Source organism: Wasmannia auropunctata, unplaced genomic scaffold, assembly GCF_000956235.1.
Source record: "Wasmannia auropunctata unplaced genomic scaffold, wasmannia.A_1.0 LD335844.1, whole genome shotgun sequence".
Lineage (NCBI taxonomy): Eukaryota > Metazoa > Arthropoda > Insecta > Hymenoptera > Formicidae > Wasmannia > Wasmannia auropunctata.
Genome location: NW_012027046.1, coordinates 1,078,700 through 1,102,755, shown reverse-complemented (window position 1 = coordinate 1,102,755; position 24,056 = coordinate 1,078,700). Strand labels below are relative to the sequence as shown.

Sequence of the window (24,056 nt, the reverse complement as noted above, 5' to 3'; positions counted from 1 at the left end):
CGATTCTTGTTCAATCTTACATACGAAATACGATGCATACAGCGAAAACGTATAACTTTAAGCTGGCTTTTGCGCATCGCACTCGAAATTTTACTGTAAATTCCCTCGCGGTATATTCTTCACAATTTACCGTAATAAATATACAAATTCGAAACTTGGCTACCTAAATCCAGGATGTGATCTTTCGTCTATCGTAAATAGAGATAATCGAGGGTGTTCCAAGCGGAAAATCCGGCGGTTAATCGGACGTCGTCGACGTCGTCGTTGCATCGATTAATGACACTTGCGCTCTAAAACGCGATAATATATATCCGCGTTTCGCGGAGGGGGACTATATAGGTGCGCGTCCAACTCGGTCATCCACTATGAAATAATTAGGGGGAAAACGACCTCACGCGGGACCCCGTCGGACAACATCGAGGGGGTTTCGCGTGTAAACGCGAGGGACGCAAACGTTGCGTACGCGTTCCTGCGACTTTCTGCGCATCATTTTTCATTACTCGCGTCAATTCGAGAGGCTCGCACGTGTCGTTATTCCCCTTTCCCATGATAAATTTTAATCTTTTCACGTTCATCGTGGATATATTTGCACAATTCCCCATCCTCGCAAGCACTATTTGTGTCCGTGGTATTGTCGTCCGTCACACGCGCGTTTGTTCACCGACGATAAGACATGATTTGTGTCATTAAAAAAAAGCAACATATAGCTCATGCAAATATGTCCGCGATTTTGAGGAAATCGAGCATCTTCTCTTCTGTGAATTTTCTTGTTTTCCCGAATTTTAGTAAATACAGCAAGATAAAGTAATCTACGAGATTATACATATATCATGCGAAAAATTGATAATTTTATCTATTAAAAAGCTGATTTTATTAACGTTGCGAGTAAATAAATAATGAGCTTGGCACACAGAGCTCTCCAACACAAACATTAACATGGTAAACAAGATTTAATTTAAATTTTATTAATTTATGGAGAGTAAATACAGATTATACGCATCACTTAGACCTCGATTAAGACTTAAAAATTAAAACATTTGCAATTAATTGACTGCGAGGTATTTGTAAGAAACATTTCATGAACTCGCTCGTGTGCACTGACGGCAGTAAAGGATTCAACAGATAAAATAACAGCTAAATCTGTCTTGAAAGCGATATTGCCGCACAATAGCGCAATCAATTTCGACAGATCAGCGAACGGCAGTTCCCACAATCTGATTCAAAAGTTGACAGATTGGCAAAGTTCTCATTAGCTTTTTAATGCGTCTTATGTATATTGATAAATTGTACATTGTGTACCCTACAATTCTTTTTACCTTCCGATATTCGCTCTTCTTTCTCCTTCATTACATTTAAATTCACAGATTTGATAATGACAGCATGCTGTCTCTCAATATCTATTGTGTGTGCAATATCTATCTTTAATTATTTATCTTCCTATTGGTCTTATCTTTCATTTTACTTTATATATTATTTTAATTGTTTATTTTTCAGTTTTTAGTCTTCTTTATTTAGAAATGTGTTTGCGATTTTTCAGCTCCGCTTCTATTTTTTTTCTTTTAGTTGTTCAGTTTATTTCTTATTTTTAATTTAATTTTGTATTATCTTTTCACTGTATAATTTTTAATTTTCATCTTGTTATTGTACAATACTCATATCTTCACTATTTTCTTAATCATAATTTTTATTACCATGCATCTTGTACTACTGCGTTTTTATTTTAATTTTTTTATCCGTTCTTAATTTTTTTATCAGTTCTCAGATTTGGATTCTCAAACAGCACTTTTGCTGATATTTCATTGTTTGATTGTGCAACTTCAAATTTTGTTATATAACTCAACTGCTGTATATATTTTATTATTATTATTTGTTTGCGATAAACTGCGCAATAACTACTACATCGGAAAGTGTTACGAGGTAAGAGTTTTTTTTAATAAAAATTCTTAAAATAGATCATGTGCTTTCTATCTGTTGATAAAAAAATGGGATTATCTATTGCATAACGTGTAATCATACAGGTGCTATCGATACCATTACTCGAAATGCACCGAATAGTGTACATTCTAACAGTCGTTCCTAGAAAGAGAGAATGAAAATTTATGTTCGACCGCACTCGTAATTTTTCGACGCGGCAAATAATAATTACGGTTAACTATCCTTTCCAAACGCACTCGTAATTTTTAGATATATGCGCTATACCTTTTTGTTATCGAGAATTTCCGTTTTCATGTGTCGTTAGATAAAACACTTTTACGGTCGATTTTTCGGTTCAATGCGGTGAAATACCGGCGACAAAATTGCTGTCGCGACAACGCGAAATAAAAAAAAAGGGAGAAAAAGGGGAGATCTATGACAATCGCGTCAGACAGATATTTTAATTATAGCTGGCAAATACAATTAAAAATTCGAGCTGTATTATGTTAATTAGTTGCGTATGAAGCTGAATTACGTATATAAATGTAGTACGGATACGGGCGAGATAAACAATGCTAAATTTGCATATTTACGATTGTGTGTACATTACATTCATCTCTTACACTTTTCACGTTGTTTTGTCTTCTAATTTTTTGACATGCAATTATAAATTCCGTCGAAAAAGTAAACTGTAAACATATTATTAAAAAATATGAGTAAATTATGACACAAATATAAATAAAGTTTATTATTTTTTAAATCTGAATCTTTCTAGATTGTATTGCAGATTATATATATTAGAATGGGTATGGAATATAGAAGCATTTTCTTTTTTTTAAATACTTTTTTTAGAATACTCTAGAATATTTGTGACAATAAGGTTTTTAGAATACTTTAAAATATTTGCGACAATAAGAGATTTACGAATTTTTCGTTACCTTAAACGTTGGATTCCAAACCTGCCTACTTAATTGAAGCAGATAGGCCATTCGAGAAAGAGAGAGACCTGTACATCCTACACGGAATCCAAGCCAAGTTTAAAGCGAAATGTCACGAGGCGCACCAAGCACACGACAAATTATCATCGGCAATCCTCAATGGTAACGCGAAAAAGTACCTGCGCTCAATCCCGAGATTTAGAATTTATCAACGCGACGTATCGTCGTCGACTGGACCGACCAGCTCGTTCGCGTCGGAGAACTTGATTATCGTTTCTCACGTGGCTGCTCGATAAACGTGGAATTTGCGAATTTCCGCGCGATGCAGTGAGAAGTCGGAGTACGGAGTCGGTCCAGGCTCATCGCTGGGGTTCGTGGCCTCGTAAAGAAAGAAAAAAAGAACAGCGCGGTCTCGCTTCAAAGAAAGGGCGCGCACGTGCGTTTGCGAAATCGATCGCGATTGGGATCGACCTCAGCGAAGGGAAGGTCTCCCGGAAGGTCTAACGAGACCGACGGTCGAGCTGCAACTGCTTGCCCGCCAACGAGCTGTACCTCGCATCTCCAATCAACTACTTCCTCGCAAGCTCAAATTAAATGTTCTCTCTACCCACCCTGCTTCCCCACTACCATCAACAACCACCACCATCGCCATCACCACCAACGTCGTCGTCGTTGTCGCGGTTGTCGTTACCGCCGCCAAACGCACTCCGTGCGTGCTCCCGCTCTTCACGGTTTACAGTTGCGTCGCGCATTGTGCGAGACCTTCTCTCTATGTCGGGAGGGCCCTTCGCATCCAGCATCTTCCGGCCCCCTCTTGAATATAGGAACCCCGGGGTGAACCCCGAGGTCGATTCGGTTGGCTCCGAAAATGCGTCGCGCCGTGCAGATGCACGCCTCTGCCCTCATTCGACCTTTTTGGGGTCTTTATGTTACGGGTAAAAGGAAGAATTAATTCTTGCTTATTTGATAAATTTATAGATCTATCAAGTTCTCGCGCGATATGACATTAATTTATTGTAGCTCGTGTCAGTTTAATATTTACATTTTAAATTTAATATTTAATAATAGGATAAGTATATAAATTACGTAAATCAAATTTTAAAAAATATAATCTTATGATATCATTTTTGCACAAACAATTTATTTGTAATATTTCAACTTTTAGATTAAATAGATTAAATAAAGATATAAAATGTCATATTAAGCAATATTTGTAAATGATATTTTTACATGATTTTATTAATAAAAAGTATATTTTTTAATATAACAAGAAATGTATCTATTTTCAATACAACTACTCTTTAAAATTGAATCACCATTGATTTTCAGTATATTTATAACTGTGATAAACAGTAGAATATTTCAATGTTGTTTTAGTGATATTATACTGATTCAAACAGTGAATTATTACTGAAAGACGGTGAAAATCACTGTCTTTTAATGATATTCACTGTCTGAATCAATGTATGTATCATCACTGAAACAATATTGAAATATTTCACTGTTTATCATAATTACATTTACACTGAGTCAAGTACACTGAGAATCAGTGGTGATTGCACTGATTCAATTTTAGAAAGAATATAAAAATAGATGGATATAGTAAATGCAAAGAAAATATTACTTTAATATTTAAAATAAAATAGCAAAAGGCATTTCTTCGTGTGTTGAAATTCAATTATTATAAATATATAATTATTATAAGTTATAATGTAGTTATTTAATAATTTAATATTTAGTATTCTTCGTTCTCTTTTACATCAAAATAAGTATCATTACGATAATTTATGTATTAAGCACATGATCATGCAATCACAATCTATTTAATGATTGAATATGATTTACTTCCACAAAGTAAGTAGTTTAATTTGTTCTCCTACCTCAGTCAGGTAATTCTCCTTAGCTTCTAACGAAAGAATGCAATTATAAGTCAAATATATGAAATTGAAAAAAAACAGCAAAATCCAGTTTTTTCGAATTTACTATTTATGACAACGAATAAAGCGATACAATACAGATCTAATGAGTCACCTTTTTTATTGTAGATTTCTTCGTTTTTGTTGCTAACATAATATATATATTTGGATTGCGACTGATATACATAGTAAAAGTAAAATTTTAAGCGCAATCAATTCGATATTTCTTGATATTTCTCATTCTATGATATTATTTTATTAATAGAAAAACAAAAAATTTGGAAAAAAATAGCTCATAATTCTGAAGTACTTCTACTCCATTTGTTAGAAATTACAACGAGCGTTTTGCTAAATTGTTCAATAATTCAAAATGAATCTTATACTTTAATAAAAATATTAATGAATTCGTCGTTCATCACTTTTTAATTTTTTCAAGATTAAGCAGAACAAACATTTATGAAAGTATTCAAATGCATAATTATAATTTATGCATTTTGTGTGTACATAATATTTATAACATGCATTATGCACGGTATATCTACATAAAATGTGTATGAATATAATCAACAACAAATTATCACTAAACTATACCACTAAACTATAACCATGGCAATTAAAAAATTTTATTTTACCTTATTTTACCAAGAAATTTCAAAATATTTATCAAGACGTGTCAAAATACAAAATACACACACACACGTAGATCTACATGTGTCGCAGCGTATTTTACTATCATAAAATCATAAATTGCGGTCTTTATCTGGAGTCTAGACACATGTAATGCATATCTAAACGATAAATATTATTATACACGTCCAAAACGCGTAAATTATGAATATACCATTCGAGTACCTTCTTTTATCTCTGTTTTGCTTGATCTTAAAAACATTGAAAAGTCGTGACAAACAACAAATTCGATTAACATTTTCATTAAAGTAAGATTGATTCTGAAATATTAAACAATTATATATACATATACATAGTATATATAATATGTACAATTGTTTATTGAGATGAAGATATCTCACTGATTACAAAAGTACACAATGCCGATGTTGCGAAATTAGAATGTAAATTTTTCTCGCTTAATTTTTCCCAGTCCCTGTATAGGCAGTATATATCATACAACTCATCTTCCTAATTACACCAAAATGAATCGCGAGAAATCAAAAACAAGTGAGAAAAAAGTAAAATGAAAGTTACAGTAAAATGACAAGAATCATATATAAAATTGCACAATCCGTACATGGGAACAAATCTACTATTTATCCCGTTATATTAAAATGCGAAAGATTGTGTATATATTTATATGATAGAAAAAAATATGAATTTGAAAAAACACAAATTATTTTTACGCTGCAACTATTTAATTTTTAATATTTATAAAAAGGATTGTTTGGATCTGTGCCGCAAAATAGATTAATACTTTCGTTTCTAAATTACTTAATTTACTAGTTAAACTACTAGTAGTTAAACAAAAATATTCGTTTATATCTTTTTGCATTTTTATGCATGACAAATTTCACATATTTGATCGAAATATACTCTGTATGAACACACATAGCGGTTTTAGACAAATATTTACTAAAATGCGCAATTTGTATTTTTTCAAATTATGAATATGTTCGCGAATGTTTTTATATGGCTATATATTTTCATAAAAAATTCACGAATTATGAATTTGTTGAAACCTCCAAAAAATTTTAGTTTCATGTGAAGGTTATGACCCGAATTCATAGTTCTTATATATTTAAGACTGGCTTAGGTATACCGTCATAAACCTATCATAGAGCTGTATTAGCGTTTTATTAAGACGTTTTATGTAAGACGCTTTCAAAATAAGGAAGTATTAATACTAGACTAGTTGTAAGTTTCCGCGAAAGCTTTTTCGTTTGCGAATAACTCATATGTAAAATTATTAAATGAGATCGACTCAGAAAGAAGATTGATCAAAAAATTGTACACACGTTTATGCAAATTACGTTTGTCTTTAATTCTATATTAGATTAGATTAGATTAGATACTAACCATTATTTTCTGATTAGTTCCAAAGATAATATGTGTGATTATTCCGGTAATTATTAGCCTTCATGACTAATCATTAGTCTAATTAATCACTTATTTTCGTAGACCAAACAATCTTAATTAACCGTTGTGACATCAGTAATTAATGAATTAACCAACAGTGAAAGGAATATCTGCATATATTTTCAAGATACTCATTCAGTCAGTTTAAAAATCACGATAGACGAAAGAAGAATCGGAAATTCATATAATGGAAACAATTGACTTTTTTCGTGAATTGAAATAAATCGATAGAAATTTGGATTCTGTGAAATCGCGACACAAAATCTGAGTCCTAAAATCGGATGTTTCTGAAAGTATACTGAACTTCTTTTCATTTTCACTATGAAAGATTTAAAAAGAATATCAATTTTTTTATGAAGGACAAATACTTCTCTTTCTGTTGGCACCTACGTTGTTAAATCGACGACAGAAAAATAATAGAAAACGTTTCGAAATCAGTCCCAAAACCTCGAAGAAAGAGTGAGAGATTCATAGGCATTCTTTTATTGGAATACATAACTTTGTGAATTTATTTTCTTAATTCTTATTTAATTACATGTCTTTTAAAACTCCTTTTTGTCATTTAAATTCTTTTCAAATCTTCCCGCCGCCGTTCAAGCCATTTCACGAATCCGACCTCTTTCTTCGGCACATTTTTATTAATCCGTACGTTTTCAGCTGGGAAACTCCTTCGCGCAATCTCGTGACCGCGCGAAAGCGGGACGCGCACGGGAATTGCGGGAAATTCCAAAAGCACCTCGCGTCCGCGTCGCAGCGTCTCTATTGCATATTCATGAGAGACGCCGCTAAACGCGAATTCTCAATCGCGCACGTCCGAGAGAGAGAGAGAGAGAGAGAGAGAGATTTCCTCGCGGCACGTTCCCTTCAGCTCGATCGTTTCTCGCGCGGTTTCCTCTCCTCTCTCGCTGCCTCGAGCGTGCGCGAAAAGTTTGAGTGAAATGAAAGAAAACAAAAAAAAAAATTAAAGTCCTACCTGCATCATCGTGGCTTTCGCGCGGCCTCCGATTGTGGTCCCAAATGCAGAGCGGTCGGGCAAACACTCGATCACGATACTCTCCGGTCGCGGATACTCTCCTTCTCGCGAAGCGTTCGCAGGATTCGGATGAAGTGGCGTGTGGATGCGGAGTCACGCGGCGACACCGACCTGTCGGACCTGTCACATCCGTGACATGCCGACACACACCAACTGACATCGACTACCACTGACTACACACTGACGCACCCGAGGCGAGTAAGCAACCGCGTCACCGCGACCCGCGACTCACCGCGCGGCACCGTCGGCCGTGATTCAACCATCGGGTGGTGAAAGCGCGGGGGGGGGGAGGCGGTCGAGTCCCCCATCTCCGCCGACCTCCCTCACGCTTCTACCTTCATTTGGTATTCAAACCTTCCTTTCATTCCCGCGACACAGTCAGGTATAGTCGATATGGAAGGTTTCTTTTCTGTCTTGTATCTTGAGAGTCTGACTCATGATTTAGTACGGCTGCGCCGTCGCCGTGTCGCACGTTCTGCATGTAAAATAAGATGGATATAAATATACTGGAGAGAAAAAGAAAAAAGTTGTGAAAGGAACAAAAAAAATTCAACTACAAAATATAAATCTATATATCGAGTCTTCTTTGAGACGTGAAGTCTATTTTTTTCTTTACCTCCGTTTTTTTGCTTTTTGATTTATTTTTATGTCTCTTTTTTTGATACAGGAAGCGCATTGTTTTTTTTTATACAATATTTATCTTTTCTCGTTTCTATAAAAAAATCGAATTAATCTTAATCCACGACATATAGGTTTTTTTTACGGATAAACGTGAATATATATAGGTTTTAATTTTTTTCTTTTTTTATCTTTTCTTTTCTTGCACATATTTATTTTTATTAAAATATTTGCAAACTTTGAATATCTCTTTCTTCTGTTGTAAAAACTGGACAAAACAAGCGAATCTAATTTTATAAAAATAAATATAAAAGAGAGAGAGAGAGAGAGAGAGAGAGAGAGAGAGAGAGAGAAAATATAATTAAAATAGACATATGTCATACACATTTAATGCATTTAAAAGGAATTAGCAGATTTTTCCTATCGCGTTTTTTGCGCATTTGAAATAAAATAAATACCGGAGGCATTATAGCGGAGACAAAAAGAGAGACGACGAACGAAAGCATTGAAACGCAAAGATAAAAAAAAAGAATAATAAAGGATATATTATTGTAGCTGGAAGTGGCTGGAAGAAACAAACTCTAGGAAACAACTTTGGCAATAACGCCTTTAAAACGAACGGACCTACGTATACTATACGGCGGCAGAGTGCGGCAGGCGGCTCGCCACGTTGACGCCGTTGACACGCGGACAAGTGTGGACCGCGGGGATGACAATGGGATCATTTTAACGGATCAGTCGGCGTCGCGACTCGCGATCCGGTGCCTCGCTCCTCGTGCGGAAACGAACTTGCGTGCTCGCGAGCCGATACACACAGCCGCCGATACCGACAGCGATAATTGTCTTGACGTCGTCGGCGTAATCGTCGTCAGGGGGGCCGATCCCTGCCTGCGGATCGTGGTGCGTAACCGTCGCCGTTGCTTGACAGAACCGAGGAAGATGGCCGATATGACGGAGTCGCCGCCGCTGTTTGACACCAGCGAGACAAAGTTGGACGATCTCGAGGACGACGACGAGGATATCTTCGCGTCCGCGGTGCAGGTACCATAGCGTAGCGTGGCGATCTACCGGGAAGTCGACGACGGGACTCGCGAGGGGCGCGGGAGAGGAGAGAGATTATAAATTGTAATCCCGACGAGCTCCCGCGATGCTGCGAGACTCGATCTCCGCTCGCACGTCGCACGCTCAATTGGCGTGAGACGTGTCCCTTCGGTACGCCCGTACCGTCGCCGGAAGTTGAACTCTCGTCGAGATTACATCGTAATTTATCGGTTTCGGTTACCTCCCGTCGAGAGAACGCGACGGTCTCCCTCCTGTAAAAAAAAACAAAAAAAAAATAAACTTTTCATCACGATTCAACCCGTCGAAAAAATTGTATCGATAGAAATTCTTCAGACTTGCGAGCGCTAAATTGGGAAACGTTCAATTGTGTTTGCGCAGGAACAGAGCCAACTGGAGGACACCTCGCCTTACAATGGAGTGTCCAAGGTTCAGGCGGAATTGCCAAAACTGTCTCTGCGAGACATGCCGGAGGAGAACTCGTTCTCCTCGATGTCCAGCCCGGCCCCGGGTCCCTTGAGCCCGCCCCTGGGACCGATGAACACCGACATCGGAGATCTCCATGACGTTCCTATCAATGATAACGCGGACACCCTGTCCACGAGCATCATTCATTCGCGATCTTTAGAAGAGGTGCGCATTAAGATTGCGTTAATATATGTGTAAAGAAACACGGTCCTGTCCGCAGGCGAATGAATTCTTTAGCGCCGAGCCAGGACACCGTGTCCTCCCGATAATTGCAGCTTCAATACTGATATTTATATTTATGTGTGTACGATAGGTTCCGGCCGACACGTCCGAAGTTTTCCTAAAGATTACCGTCACCTCGCCTCAAAAGATAGGCGACGGAATGGGTGCCTATGTTGCATACAAAGTCGAAACGAGAACGAACATGCTTATTTTTAAGAAGAGGAACTTCAGCGTGATTCGGCGTTTCAGCGATTTCCTAGGACTCCATGACAAATTGACGGAGAAGTACCTCAGGAACGGCAGAATAATCCCGCCGGCTCCGGAGAAAAGTGTAATTGGTAGGAATACGAAATTTATTTTTATCAAATTTATTATGAGAGTAATCGGGTAATCGAGAAACAATGAATTATATCGACAGGAACGACGAAAATAAAAATGTCCGGGGACAAGAGTCAAGAGCAAAATTCGAGTTCCACGGAGTTTATCGAACGACGTAGAGCAGCCCTCGAGAGGTATTTGAATAGAACGGCTGCACATCCAGTTCTGAGTATCGATCCTGATTTCAGAGAATTTTTAGAAGCTGGTAAATGATGATGCTCGTTAATGACTTTACTTTGAATGTTATATAAAATTATGTAAAACTTTCCACAAATTTTAAGTTTGTTCGATTAATATCGGTGATTCTTTTTCTTTCTTTCCAGATGTAGAGTTGCCCAAGGCCACCAATACGTCTGCATTGAGTGGTAAAGGAGTAATGCGGCTTTTCAACAAAGTCGGGGAGACGGTTAATAAGATAACGTATAAAATGGACGAGAGCGATATGGTGAGATTTCTTCAATGTAAACACATATTCCTTCTTGCATGTATTTTCTATGAAGTATCGTGAAACAATTTTTTGTTGCTTGCAATAGGAGGGTAAGGTACGTTCATTTGAAATTAACGTGTCGACTTGTGTGCATTATCTATCACGGATTTTTTTTTAATTTTTTTTATTTAATCCATACTACTGTCAATTAAATTACTATCACATGATATTTTACGCCAAAAATATATACATTAATAATTTATCGTTTAAAGACATATCAGTTGCCGTATGTATAGAGTAATGATTCGTTATTGAAAAAGAAATAAAAAGAATAAAGAGTCTGCACTCTTTTGCAGTGGTTCGAGGAGAAAACGTCGCAGATAGATTCCCTTGATATTCAGTTACGCGCTCTACATTCCGCGGTCGATTCCTTGACGAATCAAAGAAGGGAATTGGCGAACTGCACCGGCGCTACGGCGAAGTCGGTCGCCGTTCTTGGCCACGGCGAACCCGGCGCGTCTCTCGGCAGAGCTCTGGCGCAACTGGCCGAAACTCTGGAGAAAGTGGAGGTGATCAGGAAGACGCAGAGCAACAGCGATCTTTATCAATTTGGGGAGATGCTGAGGGATTACGTCGCGCTCATCGGTGCGATTAAGGTTGGTGTCAACGATTTGCCCTTTGCCCCTTTGCTTCTTCGTCTTTTCTCCACGTACGTTCTTTCGTAGGATGTTTTTCACGAGAGGGTGAAGGTCTTTCAAAACTGGCAGCACGCTCAGTTGATGCTGAACAAGAAACGCGAGCAGAAGGCGCGGCTCGAGCAGTCAGGCCGCACGGACAAGACGAGCCAGGCGGCCACCGAGGTCATAGAGTGGGAGTCGAAGGTGGACAGGGGTCAGGAGGAATTCGACAATATCTCGAAGATGATAAAGGAGGAGGTCGAGCGCTTCGAGTTGGTCCGAGTGCAGGATTTCAAGAAGCAGCTGATCGAGTATCTGGAGTCGATGCTGCAACATCAGAATCAGCTCGTCAAGTACTGGGAGAGTTTCTTGCCGGAGGCACGAGCGGTGGCATAAACATTCCGTTAAAAGAGAGAGAGAAACGATAATAAGGCCGTATACCTACCCGTGAAAAAAAACGAAAGAAGTGACTTCTGTGATGTTCGTTGGGTCGACAAGTCGTTCGTTCATTATCAACGATTGCGGCGTATCTTATCGAGGGTATTTTCGGGCGAGAGGGGGAACGGAGACGGAGGTGAACAGAGAGAGTGAGAGCGGATTCGAGGGTATTGCCAGTTTTGGAAGTTACGCGACGGAAGGAAGAGAGTATATCCTAATTAGACGAACGTAAATAGAAGTCTCGAATTTTTATTATATTTCAATTATTGTCAATATATAATATATTAATTCTTTACGATTACTTTGTATCCATATTATATATACACATTATACGTAACTGTACGTATGAAAATATTATACAATTTGTTAAAGAATGTTACTAAAGAATAAAGATCAATCATGGTTATATAAATGTCTGCATTCCACGCACTTAGCAGGAATAAGATATCAATATTAATTCAATTAGACCTAAAAAAAATGTAAAATATATATACTACTGTTGTGATTCGTAAAAAATTTTGCAACAAATCGAACGAGTGCGTATAAATTTTGGAGGAAATAGCGAAAATGTAAAAATAGGCTAATTCATCATTTTTACTGGGGTGAGGGGGATGCAATCGTGAAAAGGGAGGACGAAATCTGTCAGACGCATTTTTTGTTTACAACGCAACAAGTGCAGAAAGTACACCGTAGTGTAGCTACGAAGAACAGATATTTAAAGACTAACAGTAAGACAGATAACCTAACCTCTCAATGGTGCGTCTGCGACGCACAGTGAAAATTCTAGTTTATCGATAATGAAGACTCGAACAGTGTGATATATCTTACACGATGTCGTCTGATAATGATAAGGACGCTCAATTACAGGCGTACAAGGATGACCCGCGAATTCCTTGCCAGTACGGCGTCAAATGCTATCAGAAAAATCCGCAGCATCACAGCAAGTATAAACACCCGCCAAAAAGGGAAAAGGTAATGTATGATCTTTAATTGACGAAAAAAAATTGGCAACTGTGCGCGTGACACGCAAATAATTAATTAACATTAACATCTGGACTTGCTCTCGATGATTGACTTACAGTAAATAATACCTGTACTTTTTTCTTAATCTGGATAGAATTATTAATTTTTATCGTGTCATTTATAACAGAAATGATTAAAGACAACGAATTATATATAATTAAAAATTTTTTATTTTCTACAAGTCTGCAATTCTTCTGTTGAATCAATCATCGATTAAATTAATCGTTCTAGTCAACGATTATTATTACTTATCTTTACAACTTTCTGCAGGTAGAGAAAAAAACCGAGAAGTTAATTATTGGAGAAAAGAGAAAACATCCTGTTAATGATGACGGAAAAGCGCGATCGGAGAGTCCACAAAAAAAATTGCAGAAGACACGCGAGTCTTCCGAAAGAAATTTACATAATCTTTCCCCGAGTCCGGAGAGAACTGATGCCGTTATAGATAATACTGGGGATGATAAAGAAAAATTTAATGAGAAACCAGAAACGTCGAGTAAGGAAATATCATATCAAATATCATCGAATGGATGTGACTCACTTAATTCGACCGAGCACAAGCACAATGCGGCTGAGGAAACATCGATGTCTACGGATGCCGAGAGAATTATTGTGGATCTGTTTCTGGTCGAGATGCCGAAAGATTTTTTTCAATTCTACCAGTTTTGCAAAAGCATATCAAAGGATAATCCTCTTTCGGCTTGCAAGGCTGTTCGCTTGAAACTTGTGGGTCCTTATGATGCGCTGGACGGTAAAATAAAAGTTCCCTCAAGTGAGGACGATAAGGAGAAATATTTGACACACTGGAGATATTATTATGACCCTCCAGAATTTCAGGTATATAGAATAATAGATCAATATCTGCAAATGCGGACGTTGCACATTTATAAGTTCTAAACACTAAAGATACAGATTTAACGCAAAAATTATATATCCACAGACTGTTGTGAAATGCGATGATAAGGAGGGATTACATTTCGGTTACTGGCGAGATGATGCTGTGGAAAAACCAGTATTTGTAGCTAAAAATCGCGCAAATGTGAATGGCGTATTTGAACCTGCCGCAGAAAATATATTCGGTGCTGTCGAGTAAGTGGAATAATAAAAAATTTTAGGAATTTAATGTAGATCTGCATTTATGTGGGCTTATTCATATATATTGTTATATTTAAATTACAGCGCTTATTTGCAAAACAAAGCGAAATCGGCCAATCCTTTCGAGAAGACCAGCATAATGCGTTTGCATTCGCAATTGAAAAACTTCGCCAAACAGCACGATATAACGCTGGAGAAAAATACCGCAGACATGCGAGCGCGAGAGAGACGGGTTGTGGCGCGAACCTTTCACAAAGCAGGCATTGTAGTTCCTTATGATAAGAAAACTCAATTGGGCTACAGAGATTTGGCAGCAACAGACAGTAAGTATTGCATTAATGCATATTCAATGTTCTAATTTCTTTGTAATATTTCATTTTTTATTTATACAATAAATTATATTACTTTATGTTTATAAGAAGCAAAAGTCATAAAGTTGTGTGAAATAACTCTCTTACAAATGTAGTAACGATATTATTAATTCATTCTACTATACTTCAGAAAATTCAATTTAAATCATTGTTTACTAATTTATTTAATTCTAATTTTAAATAATTGAAGACTTATTATATTTCGTGCAGTTATATAGACACATAATAAATAAATATTTTTACCATAGATGACTTGCAAAAGATACTGAAGCAGATAGAGGAGGCTGGTAGTCCGGAAGAGAGAAAAGTGCCGATCGCGAAGCTCGACGAGATCGTAAGGTTGGCGACGATAGCCGCGGACGAGTGCGACTTCGGTACCTGCTTAGAACTGGGACACGACCTCTTCACGAACGGCGGCATTCACGTACAAACTAGAGCTCTGCAAATGTTATCTATTGCTTACACTCATTTAAAAAGGCCACAGCTGTTGAAAATACTTGAAGCACATTTGAAAAACAGAAAAAAGGATTGTGAATTAAGTGTAATTTGAAAAACATTTAAAGACAATTATATGTATTTTTAAATTAAACTTTTATCACATATTTGTATGATCTTTTTGAAAACATCTATCTAATGTTTTGCTGCAAATAAACGATAATACTTGTGTATACTTAAACAAATGAGGAAAAATCATGATCATGAAACAATGCATTATATGTATATGTTACGTGTGTGAATTATAATACATTAAAAATTATTGAATATTTTGAAGAAAATTTCTTAGGATGACATCTACAAAGTGAGCAGTGATAAAGTAAGATCAAAATACAGAATATGTAATATTTTTCAGTGATAAATATAAAAAAGTAAAAGAGAATAATAAATTTCACATGAATTATAGAATTATATTATATTCATCTGAGAAAATGATTAATCCGTAGGACACCTTACTTTTTAGCAGAAAAGTACTGTAAAGAATCCCTGGGTGCGAATTCACAGGTGTTTTTAATATTTTATAATATAGTAACTTCATGTTTAAAATAAAAAATAAGGAATATATATTATATAATACAGCTATATTACAGTAACGAAAAAATCGTCATTTTCTTTATTATTTCCTTCCTTTGTATATTGTTATGCAAAATTATTTTAACTTGACCCGTTAAGGACACCTGAGTGCGAATTCGCACCAAGTGATTTTTTTTAAAGTTTTATATCTTCTGAAAATAAGAAGCAAAATTAAAGCAAAATGTGTTTCTCAATGTAAAATTGTCTGACCAATTGATTGGTAATATTAAATTTTCGAAAAAAGAACGTAATTGTTTTCAATTAATTTTAATATTTAGTTTATATATTTATAAAAAGAACAATATTTCTTAAAATCACTATAAATTTTTAGTTTAAAATAAATGTATCATTTTATAATGTTGAATCTTATTTTGTAAAATCAAATATTATATAATTTTAATAAGAAAATATGTTTAATGAGAGGAATATATATATATGTATATAAAAATTCAGTTTCTGTAAATAAACTCTGTATGTCACGTAATTTCATGAATGTTCACACGAATGTTATTAAAGTGTAACTGAGACGCTGCTCGAAATAGAACGAACGGCAAGCAGCCAAAAATACTTTACGCTTCTGCTTAGTCGTCGATGTTCAGTCATTCCGGTTAACAGCAGTTTTCGGTGAAAGTGTTTTATTTCAGTTGAAAAATATTTGATATATGCACGTGCATTATTCTTTCTGGTAAATTATCCTTGACATATCGTAAAATTGTTCGTGATCAGCAAAAATTGCAAAATTTCATTTAAAAATTGTGGAAGTAATTATTAATATTAAAAACATAGAAACACACATCGAATTGTTAATTCATTTTCTCTAGCTCTAATAATTTATAAATAAATATATATATATATATAAATGTTATTATGCAATAATATTATTAAAATTAGAATTAATCTAATATGTGTGTGAGAGACACTCTATTTGATTGAATAGAGTAATATGAACAAAAGAAAAGTATCAGTCATCTGTTTTTTTTTTTCAAAAGGTTAACAGTCTTTTGCATTTTCTTCTGCATTCTTCCATTCTCTTTATAATTCGATGGTACCGCATTGAATTGATTATCGCGATTAAAATTATAATATTCATCATCATTGTAGAGAAAAAAAGAAAGGGGGATGTCTAAAATAGAAAATACAGATCTCACAGCTGGAGGAGATGCACCTCCTGTTGAAGCGATAAAGACCGATTGCGCTGACAGTACAATCGCACACGCAGTAAAAGGAACTGATGTAATACCGGAAGCTGCATCCACGGAAGAAATTGCAAAAGAGGTATTAATCGCGCAGGCCGAGCGTTCGATAGAAGCGACAATTGACACAAATGTACCTAGCGGAGTAGAAGTCGCCAATCCAGATGCACATATTGAAGAGATTACTAACATAATCACAGAGATTGCTCATGCAGCTAAGGAGGACGTGAACCCGGTACGAACCGAAGCGCAAGGGTCCGCTAATAATTCTGTGATCGCTCTTCGAAGCGAAGAAACGCCACAGTCGAAATCTGAAGAAAAGGTGAAAGCAAAAGCAATAAATAATCGACAGATCTTGCTACTTACAATTATTATTTATCAATCGATCTCTGTATTGTGTGTAGGCTGATACGTCAAAGCAGGATGCAAGAAGTAACAACGCGGCGTATATATCCAGATTGGAGGCGGAAGTGCGGGTGAGAAAATCTTCCGAGAGCACGGAACCCTGTCCTGAAAGAATCGAATCACCTCAGCTCGATAACGAAGTTAAATCTCCACATTTTCAGTAAAAAATCAGTTCTTCTTATAGATCGTTTTTGCACCTTTGACCTATACTTCTTTCCACAGAATTAGTGCTAAAATATATATACGCACAATGATAAAACATCTATTTTTAATTTTATATATATACTATATATACTTAAAATGTGTTATGGGTTTTAAAAAATCTTATAAAACTTTCTATAATTAAAAGTTGATTTTACGCGAGTCAAATGATTATATTGCCATCCCTCGTATAACTTATATTAACATTGATACAGAATCTAAGATTTTTATGACCGACAGAAAAGAACAAAGGAGCGCGACAGTTATCAGAAGAAGTTGGAAGATGCGGAGACGAAGCTGGCCGCCTTGCAAACATCCTACGACGCGATAATAAGTCACGGCGGTGACGAGGATACCCTGCAACAATCGGTGGAGCAGTTGCGCGGACAACTGGTACAGACGGCATTGATGTACGAGGAACGTAATCGCGTGGTTGCTAATCAGGAGAACCAGATCAATGCTCTGAACAATCAAGTGACCTCGTTGAAGGAAGTGATATCGATCACCCGGGATCTATTGCAGATCCGTAACATGGAGGTGAAACAGCTGCAAGTGAGTCTTATTCTCTCTCCGCACATGCGAGTTAATGTAATATGAAGATGTCCTTAACAAACTTTTGCTCGAAAAAGAGATTTAATTCACGTTCATAATTTCTTCATTCATTCCATTCATTTTATTCCTCAAGTTTTTTTATGTTTTTTAAAAATAAAACAGATTTTGCGAAATCACGGGCTTAAACTTTAATTCCAAAAATTAAACTTTGCATTTATATAGATTGAATTCTGAATTGATTTCTTTCAGTTCACCTGTTCTCTTCAGAAATTCCAAAGTACTTTTTACTAACGTTAAATCATTAATTGAGACGATGTATATCATTAATTTTAAAATTGTACGTATCTCTAAATTTTTTTTTACATATGATATTTGCAGGCTGAAGTCGATAATATGGAGAAGAAGATTTCCGAGGAACGCGATCGGCATAACGCGATGATTAGCAAGATGGACGCGGCGATGAGACTCAATGCCGATCTCAAGAAGGAATATGAAACCCAGTTATCTCTGTTTCAAAGTCTTCGTGAGAAATACGGCGAAAAGATCACTCTGTTGTCGAAGGAGAAGGAAGCCCTCGAAACGGCCGCCTCTGCACCCAAATGAAAATACTTTCGCATGTCCTCAACATCATTAATAGACATATTTGAAACATAAATTCTTTTTTATCTGTCAATCTAATGTGCATTAAAAACGTTTTCTTTGTCGTCGTATGTGTGGGTATGGGTTTCTTCCAACAATGTAATCATAGTCAAGTTTCATCAGTATATATTCCAAGAACCACTCCAAGAAATGCTAAGCTTACATTCTGGCGTGATAGATGCATGATACTGGAAATGTTACATTATACACAGAGAAAGTAAATTGCATACAAACGCGACTAAAATATCTACAATTGCCGTCTAAACAGTCAAAAAATTAGAATAGAAATTAATTTCAAAAAATTAATTCTTATATTATTTTTCAAAGCCAAGTTACTACAGTCGCAACTTTCTAATTTTCGTGCACGATATACTGCATTTCCAGTCTTAGATTAACACCTCTGTGAGAAGAATATGATCGAAATGAAAAGCATAAATAAAACTGAGCGAAAAACAGGATTCGATTCATCCATTCTGTCTACTTAGATCGTTTGATTCATATTCTTAAATAAATAAATAAATAACTGCAATTATCATCGTTATTTTAATTGTCATATACGTTCTGCGTTACTGTCAAATCAAAAGGGTAGGCACTACGCAGATATGGATGATTCGGAGAAATTATTTGGCAACAAAAGTTGTATTAAATGGCGCTCGATTCCTGAGAAAAATATTATCGCTGACATTATAAAAGGCAGTTCGAAGCGCTTACCTCTCGTATTTGGTGTCTAAAGTGATCATCGACGGGTGAAGTCGCGACATAAGAAGGCATCATCACTGGAACAGAAAAGGTAAATTAATTATAATTTACTTTATAAAATTACAAACTTTTTTTTACAATATGTTATTGTTCAAGAAGAAAAAAATAATTTTTTAAAAATTCACATAAAACATTTGCATCGGAATCATCCTCATTTTTGTTATATTACCTAATATATTTTTATCTTGTGGAAGAATTATTTGTAATTATATTTAATGGCATGTTTTTAGTTTCATGTGCGACCATAAAAATATTACTTTTTATACATATACGATACGATTTTGCAGAAACAGAAAGAGAGATGAAGATGTTGACAGTATATTTACTTGTGTTTTGCGTTGTAGTAGTATCCTCAAAACCATGGGTATGGTTTGGATATGATCATACGACACAAAAGGTCAGTCAATACACATAAATTAATTCCCAAACTATTGAAAAATTAATATTACTGTAATATTGAGATAAATAAGTATAAATATTTCAAACCTGAGTTTAAAAAATAATTAAATATTTAAATTTAAAAAAGTTATGTATTTTTTTTTAACGTAATGAAATGTATATGTGGGAGACATTCATACTATAAGCAGGAAATATCTGTTTTCCAATGGTTTTCAGGATGTATTTTTAACAATTTAAGTATTTTTTATTTATATTTAATTAACAATAGATCAATCAAATTTTCGAATCGTAGATACGGCGGAACGTATATAAAAAAGTTGTATAACTTGATTGAATTTTAATCTCGATTTAAACAACATATTATTCGATGTTCCCAAACTCTTTTATACATAAAAATTCTAAATAAATTAGATTAAACTTTATGTATATTTTTTTTATAGAATAATAACTGTACAATACCGATGAATAAATGGCAAGAAGTAAAAGAAGCAGTGGAAACTGACAAAATTGAATATAAAGTTATACCACTAAAAATTACATCGACTGACGAAATAAATAAACAAAATATATCATCGAGAAACTCAATAAATGATACTCGAACTCGTATTGATTTCTTACTGGTGAGTTTTAAGACATGTATGGACTTCTTAATTATTTTCTTATTCATGTCATGTGTCAATGAGACAATAAGCCATTAGCATATTTAATTTTTTGATAATTCATAAAACAATAATTGCACATAGTGATTTTTATTTCGCGGTAAAGTGTCAAAATACTTGGTTTACTTACACATTCAGCCGAAGACTACGAATATAAAATTGACTATAAAATAACTATTTCCAGTATTTTTAATATTTCTAGTGAAATCAGAAAATCTTATACATGTATAAGATTTAAACAGTCTGCGCTTTGTGTAATTATATTAGAAATGTTCAATATTCATTTAGAATGTAATCCATAGACGATAAGATATAAAACTCTATTCAATGTTAATAATTAAATATCGTCGAATTAATAAGCGAATTGAATTTCGCTTACTTATATTTCTATGTAATTATTATATACTTCTATTATTTCTATAACCTTCTATTAGATTATTACAAAAATAAAAAAAATAAGAAATACAGTTTTGTATTGCATTTCTATGTAATTATTATATACCTCTATTACTTCTATAATCTTCTATTAGATTAAATAATAAAATAATTAAAAAAAAAAAGAAATACAGTTTTACATTTCATATATGAATTTGCTTTCCTTTTTTAGATACAAATTAAGTAGTCGTTATGCTGAGGAGCAGTGAAGAGATCATTCAGAAGACGAAAGCGTCAGTCGGTCGTAATCGTAGTAATCGTGATAATCGTAGCAGTTTCTCAGAAATAAATTTTCATTTACAAATTGAGAGAGTATGCATTGTACTTCAGTCAGAAAAATATGAAAACTTAATTAAAATAAACTAAAAAATAAACTGCAGTTATTTATTTATTTCTTTTCATAAAACAATGATTGATTAAATTTATTTTTATTCGGGTGCGATGGCGGCCGTTTAATCCATGGATTAATTGACTAAACCGTTTTTTTTTTTAATAATTCTTGATAATGTGTAAATTGTTAATAACTTGCACGTTAAATATAGTAAATAATTAATAACAATTTTTGAAAAAAACTTGTGACAAACTTTTCGTCCTTCAAGTGTTGAAACAAATCTCAAAATAAAATAAATTCATATATGTTCGATTTATTATTTTACGTGATAACTAGAGAGCAAGAATGTACCTCCCGTGTGTTTCCGTGGTGTAGTGGTTATCACATCCGCCTAACACGCGGAAGGTCCCCGGTTCGATCCCGGGCGGAAACATCTTTTTTTATCCTTTGAAATCGTTTTTTGTCATCTGTTAATGTAATAAGTGTAATTACTAATAATACAATCAACGAAATTATTATACAAAAATTAGGTATTAGTCAAAATGTAACTTTTAACTAATATTTTTAACTGTACTGTGTAATGATATTTGTATTTTGAAATAGCTATTAATTAAAATTGAAGAAATAATTAAATTTAATGAAATGAAAAAGGAAAAAGGACGCTTTGGTCTGGAAAAAAAAATTAAATAAAATTTGAAGATTAAATATAATTGACACGTGAGAACTGTAGACAGAGATATACTTAAAATATTAGAAGGTATAATTCACACATTTACAATTATTTACAATATTATTGTAAATTTAAAGCCAGTGTCTTTACACCTTTACCTGTAAAGCCAACGTTTCAAAATTTATTTATTTACGTTCATGCCAGAGTCACAACAACAGGCGCTTCATCGTCCATCTCTTCCAGCAAGTTCGAAAAGTCCCACAGAAACTTTGCAGTCAATCTGCTTTGCAAACGTTTCGCGTACGATTTCAATCGACCGTCCACCTCAAAATTCGACTCAATGTTACCGAATAGATTGCACAGACTACGATACACGAAATTGTTGCTCGCTACGATGTCGCAGAGCACTTCTTCCGGCACGTACGACAGTTCTACTTCCAGGGCTTGCAGAAACTCCATGTAGATGGAATGATACTGCGGAATCGCGTTATCCACGTCGCAAATCAACGATACCAGTTTCTTCCATTGCTCGAAAGCGTCCAAGCTCTGACCAGCTAGGAAGCAGATGAACGTCAGTTGCATCTCCCCGATGATTTCGATAGGCCTACAAATTTGTGACATTCATAGACACACGAAACTCGCGTTTCCCCACATCCTTCTCTCTTTTAATCTTCAATATCTAAAATTTCGATCGTCAACGTTTCAGACTTACTCTCGCAACTTTTTCAGGGTGGTGTCCAAAACATAGCTGGAATCGAGAGAATGCCGCGTTATCTCGCTCGGAGTCGCGTCGTCGGGATAACGCTTGTCCGATATCTCCGTAAGCCTGAGCTCCGTGCCAGGTCTCGGTTTCAGATCTGGCAGCAATTGCTCCTCCCTGTCCTCCACCGTGAGCCTACCGGATCTCCTTCGTTTGCTATCGGATTCGCCGCCACGTGGTCTCGAAGCGTCGCTGCAGTGCTCCAGCTCCAAAGCGGATCGCACGTAACTGAAGTACAATATTTCAATTCAACTTCGAATCTTACGCAAAAAGACAAGACTCGTGTCTTCCACTTACCCGCACAACGGCGAACACCTCGCCACAAGAGATGCAGTGATCCCGTTCGTCAATTTCGTCCACGGTTTCAATATCTCGTATGGATACGGTCCCAAGTACCTGTCCAACTCCTTTATATTGTCCTTCAGCCTCTGAACGACCTCCTCAGGTGCATCTGTTTGAAGATCTCGTGTACATGAATATGGAATCTCACACTATATATAATATAATAATAACAATCCTGATTGCTCACCTTCTGAGCTGATATCTTCCTTGTCCTTGTCCCACCTTTTCACTAAGAATTCGCTTTTCTGAAAGTCATGGAAGAAACCAACTCTAGGCGTGGAATCGCCGAATTTGTTTACCGCACTATAAAAGAAAATCATTGGATTATTCAACGAATTTCAACAGTTGTATCTGAATGTACAAAAAGGTATCAGTGCAGTTCGATATCTTTTGCGTAAGATTGGAAACTGCTGGGTGCTCATATTTACGGCACTCACCTGTAATGTACAAAGTGGATTCCAGGCGGAATCATCTTGATACCCTTAAAATTCTGCCCTGCATTCCAGGACTTTATATCGATGCCGACGTCAGTGCCCACCGGTACGTCCAGCAAAACCAGGGTCGCGCCTTCCGTCAGTAGAGCTTGTGCAACATTTTGCTCCATTTCCATTTCGTGTTCTCAAAATATATTTACTGCAAACGTATTTATGTAGGCGCGATTTGTATAGTACGATATTTGCAGTCGTTTAAATTCTCGGAAGCAGCCGTCGTTTGCTCATAACATAACACCAGAATTTATAGCGACAAAGTCATTATTACAATATAAACAACGACATAACCTTTAAGACCAGTATCATCAGAGAGAAACCTTGAAAACTTGAGAGTCGAGGGAGGACATGACAGTGTGAGTTGGTGTGAGTCGTGTTCGTGTTTCTCTCTAGCTTACGATTGCGCAGTGTCGCAAACACACGCTGCGCCGCGCACGAAAATCCCAGCACGTCTAGCGTTATCGATAATTTCTGTTACGTCAAGTCAGGT

The 24,056-nt window shown here is 35.7% G+C and overlaps 6 protein-coding genes and 1 non-coding gene across 12 annotated transcripts in view; 5 read left to right on the top strand and 2 right to left on the bottom strand.

Annotated features, from left to right (window-relative positions):
• LOC105455803 (lipid phosphate phosphohydrolase 1-like) overlaps positions 1-8,126 on the bottom strand; it is a 27,149-nt gene extending 19,023 nt beyond the window's left edge. Inside the window, exon 1 of one of the 2 annotated variants that reach the window (XM_011699410.1) lies at positions 7,830-8,126. In XM_011699410.1, the coding sequence (XP_011697712.1) occupies positions 7,830-7,838 (9 nt within the window). In that variant the 5' untranslated portion in view covers positions 7,839-8,126. Of the gene's footprint in view, positions 1-2,852; positions 3,470-7,829 lie in introns of those variants that run through there. The other variant, XM_011699408.1, reaches the window with a different exon arrangement.
• Positions 8,127-9,190: 1,064 nt separating this feature from the next.
• LOC105455802 (sorting nexin-2) lies at positions 9,191-12,582 on the top strand. The gene is made up of 7 exons (XM_011699407.1): positions 9,191-9,548; positions 9,948-10,199; positions 10,348-10,594; positions 10,675-10,839; positions 10,958-11,079; positions 11,418-11,717; positions 11,787-12,582. Exons 1-7 carry the CDS (start codon positions 9,447-9,449, stop codon positions 12,132-12,134), a joined length of 1,536 nt encoding a protein of 511 aa, XP_011697709.1. The 5' UTR covers positions 9,191-9,446; the 3' UTR covers positions 12,135-12,582.
• Positions 12,583-12,674: 92 nt separating this feature from the next.
• Positions 12,675-15,342, top strand: LOC105455801 (UPF0609 protein C4orf27 homolog). The gene is made up of 5 exons (XM_011699406.1): positions 12,675-13,148; positions 13,470-14,036; positions 14,140-14,288; positions 14,379-14,617; positions 14,914-15,342. The coding sequence occupies exons 1-5, from the start codon at positions 13,008-13,010 to the stop codon at positions 15,213-15,215; spliced, it is 1,398 nt and encodes a 465-aa protein (XP_011697708.1). The 5' UTR covers positions 12,675-13,007; the 3' UTR covers positions 15,216-15,342.
• A 953-nt stretch (positions 15,343-16,295) lies between these two features.
• Positions 16,296-18,794, top strand: LOC105455800 (tropomyosin-like). Of its 3 annotated transcripts, none has more exons than XM_011699404.1 (5): positions 16,296-16,418; positions 16,835-17,248; positions 17,331-17,402; positions 17,773-18,084; positions 18,463-18,794. In XM_011699404.1, exons 2-5 carry the CDS (start codon positions 16,853-16,855, stop codon positions 18,685-18,687), a joined length of 1,005 nt encoding a protein of 334 aa, XP_011697706.1. In that variant the 5' UTR covers positions 16,296-16,418; positions 16,835-16,852; the 3' UTR covers positions 18,688-18,794. The 3 variants fall into 3 exon arrangements, with proteins under 3 accessions (XP_011697706.1, XP_011697704.1, XP_011697705.1); XM_011699402.1 differs by having other exon boundaries at positions 17,331-17,471; XM_011699403.1 differs by lacking the exon at positions 16,296-16,418 and adding an exon at positions 16,425-16,722 and having other exon boundaries at positions 17,331-17,471.
• Positions 18,795-19,425: 631 nt separating this feature from the next.
• Positions 19,426-21,349, top strand: LOC105455799. 2 transcript variants are annotated; one of them, XM_011699401.1, is made up of 4 exons: positions 19,426-19,513; positions 19,770-19,879; positions 20,322-20,501; positions 21,148-21,349. In XM_011699401.1, exons 2-4 carry the CDS (start codon positions 19,784-19,786, stop codon positions 21,160-21,162), a joined length of 291 nt encoding a protein of 96 aa, XP_011697703.1. In that variant the 5' UTR covers positions 19,426-19,513; positions 19,770-19,783; the 3' UTR covers positions 21,163-21,349. The 2 variants fall into 2 exon arrangements, with proteins under 2 accessions (XP_011697703.1, XP_011697702.1); XM_011699400.1 differs by lacking the exon at positions 21,148-21,349 and having other exon boundaries at positions 20,322-20,971.
• Positions 21,350-21,666: 317 nt separating this feature from the next.
• Trnav-aac lies at positions 21,667-21,739 on the top strand. The gene has a single exon. It is a non-coding gene; the product is annotated as a tRNA-Val (tRNA).
• Positions 21,740-21,993: 254 nt separating this feature from the next.
• LOC105455798 (protein AAR2 homolog) lies at positions 21,994-23,968 on the bottom strand. Of its 2 annotated transcripts, none has more exons than XM_011699398.1 (5): positions 23,516-23,968; positions 23,266-23,381; positions 23,034-23,190; positions 22,689-22,964; positions 21,994-22,580 (listed from the first exon to the last, which is right to left on the bottom strand). In XM_011699398.1, the coding sequence occupies exons 1-5, from the start codon at positions 23,686-23,688 to the stop codon at positions 22,172-22,174; spliced, it is 1,131 nt and encodes a 376-aa protein (XP_011697700.1). In that variant the 5' UTR covers positions 23,689-23,968; the 3' UTR covers positions 21,994-22,171. The 2 variants fall into 2 exon arrangements, with proteins under 2 accessions (XP_011697700.1, XP_011697701.1); XM_011699399.1 differs by having other exon boundaries at positions 23,034-23,187; positions 23,516-23,963.
• Positions 23,969-24,056: the final 88 nt, after the last annotated feature.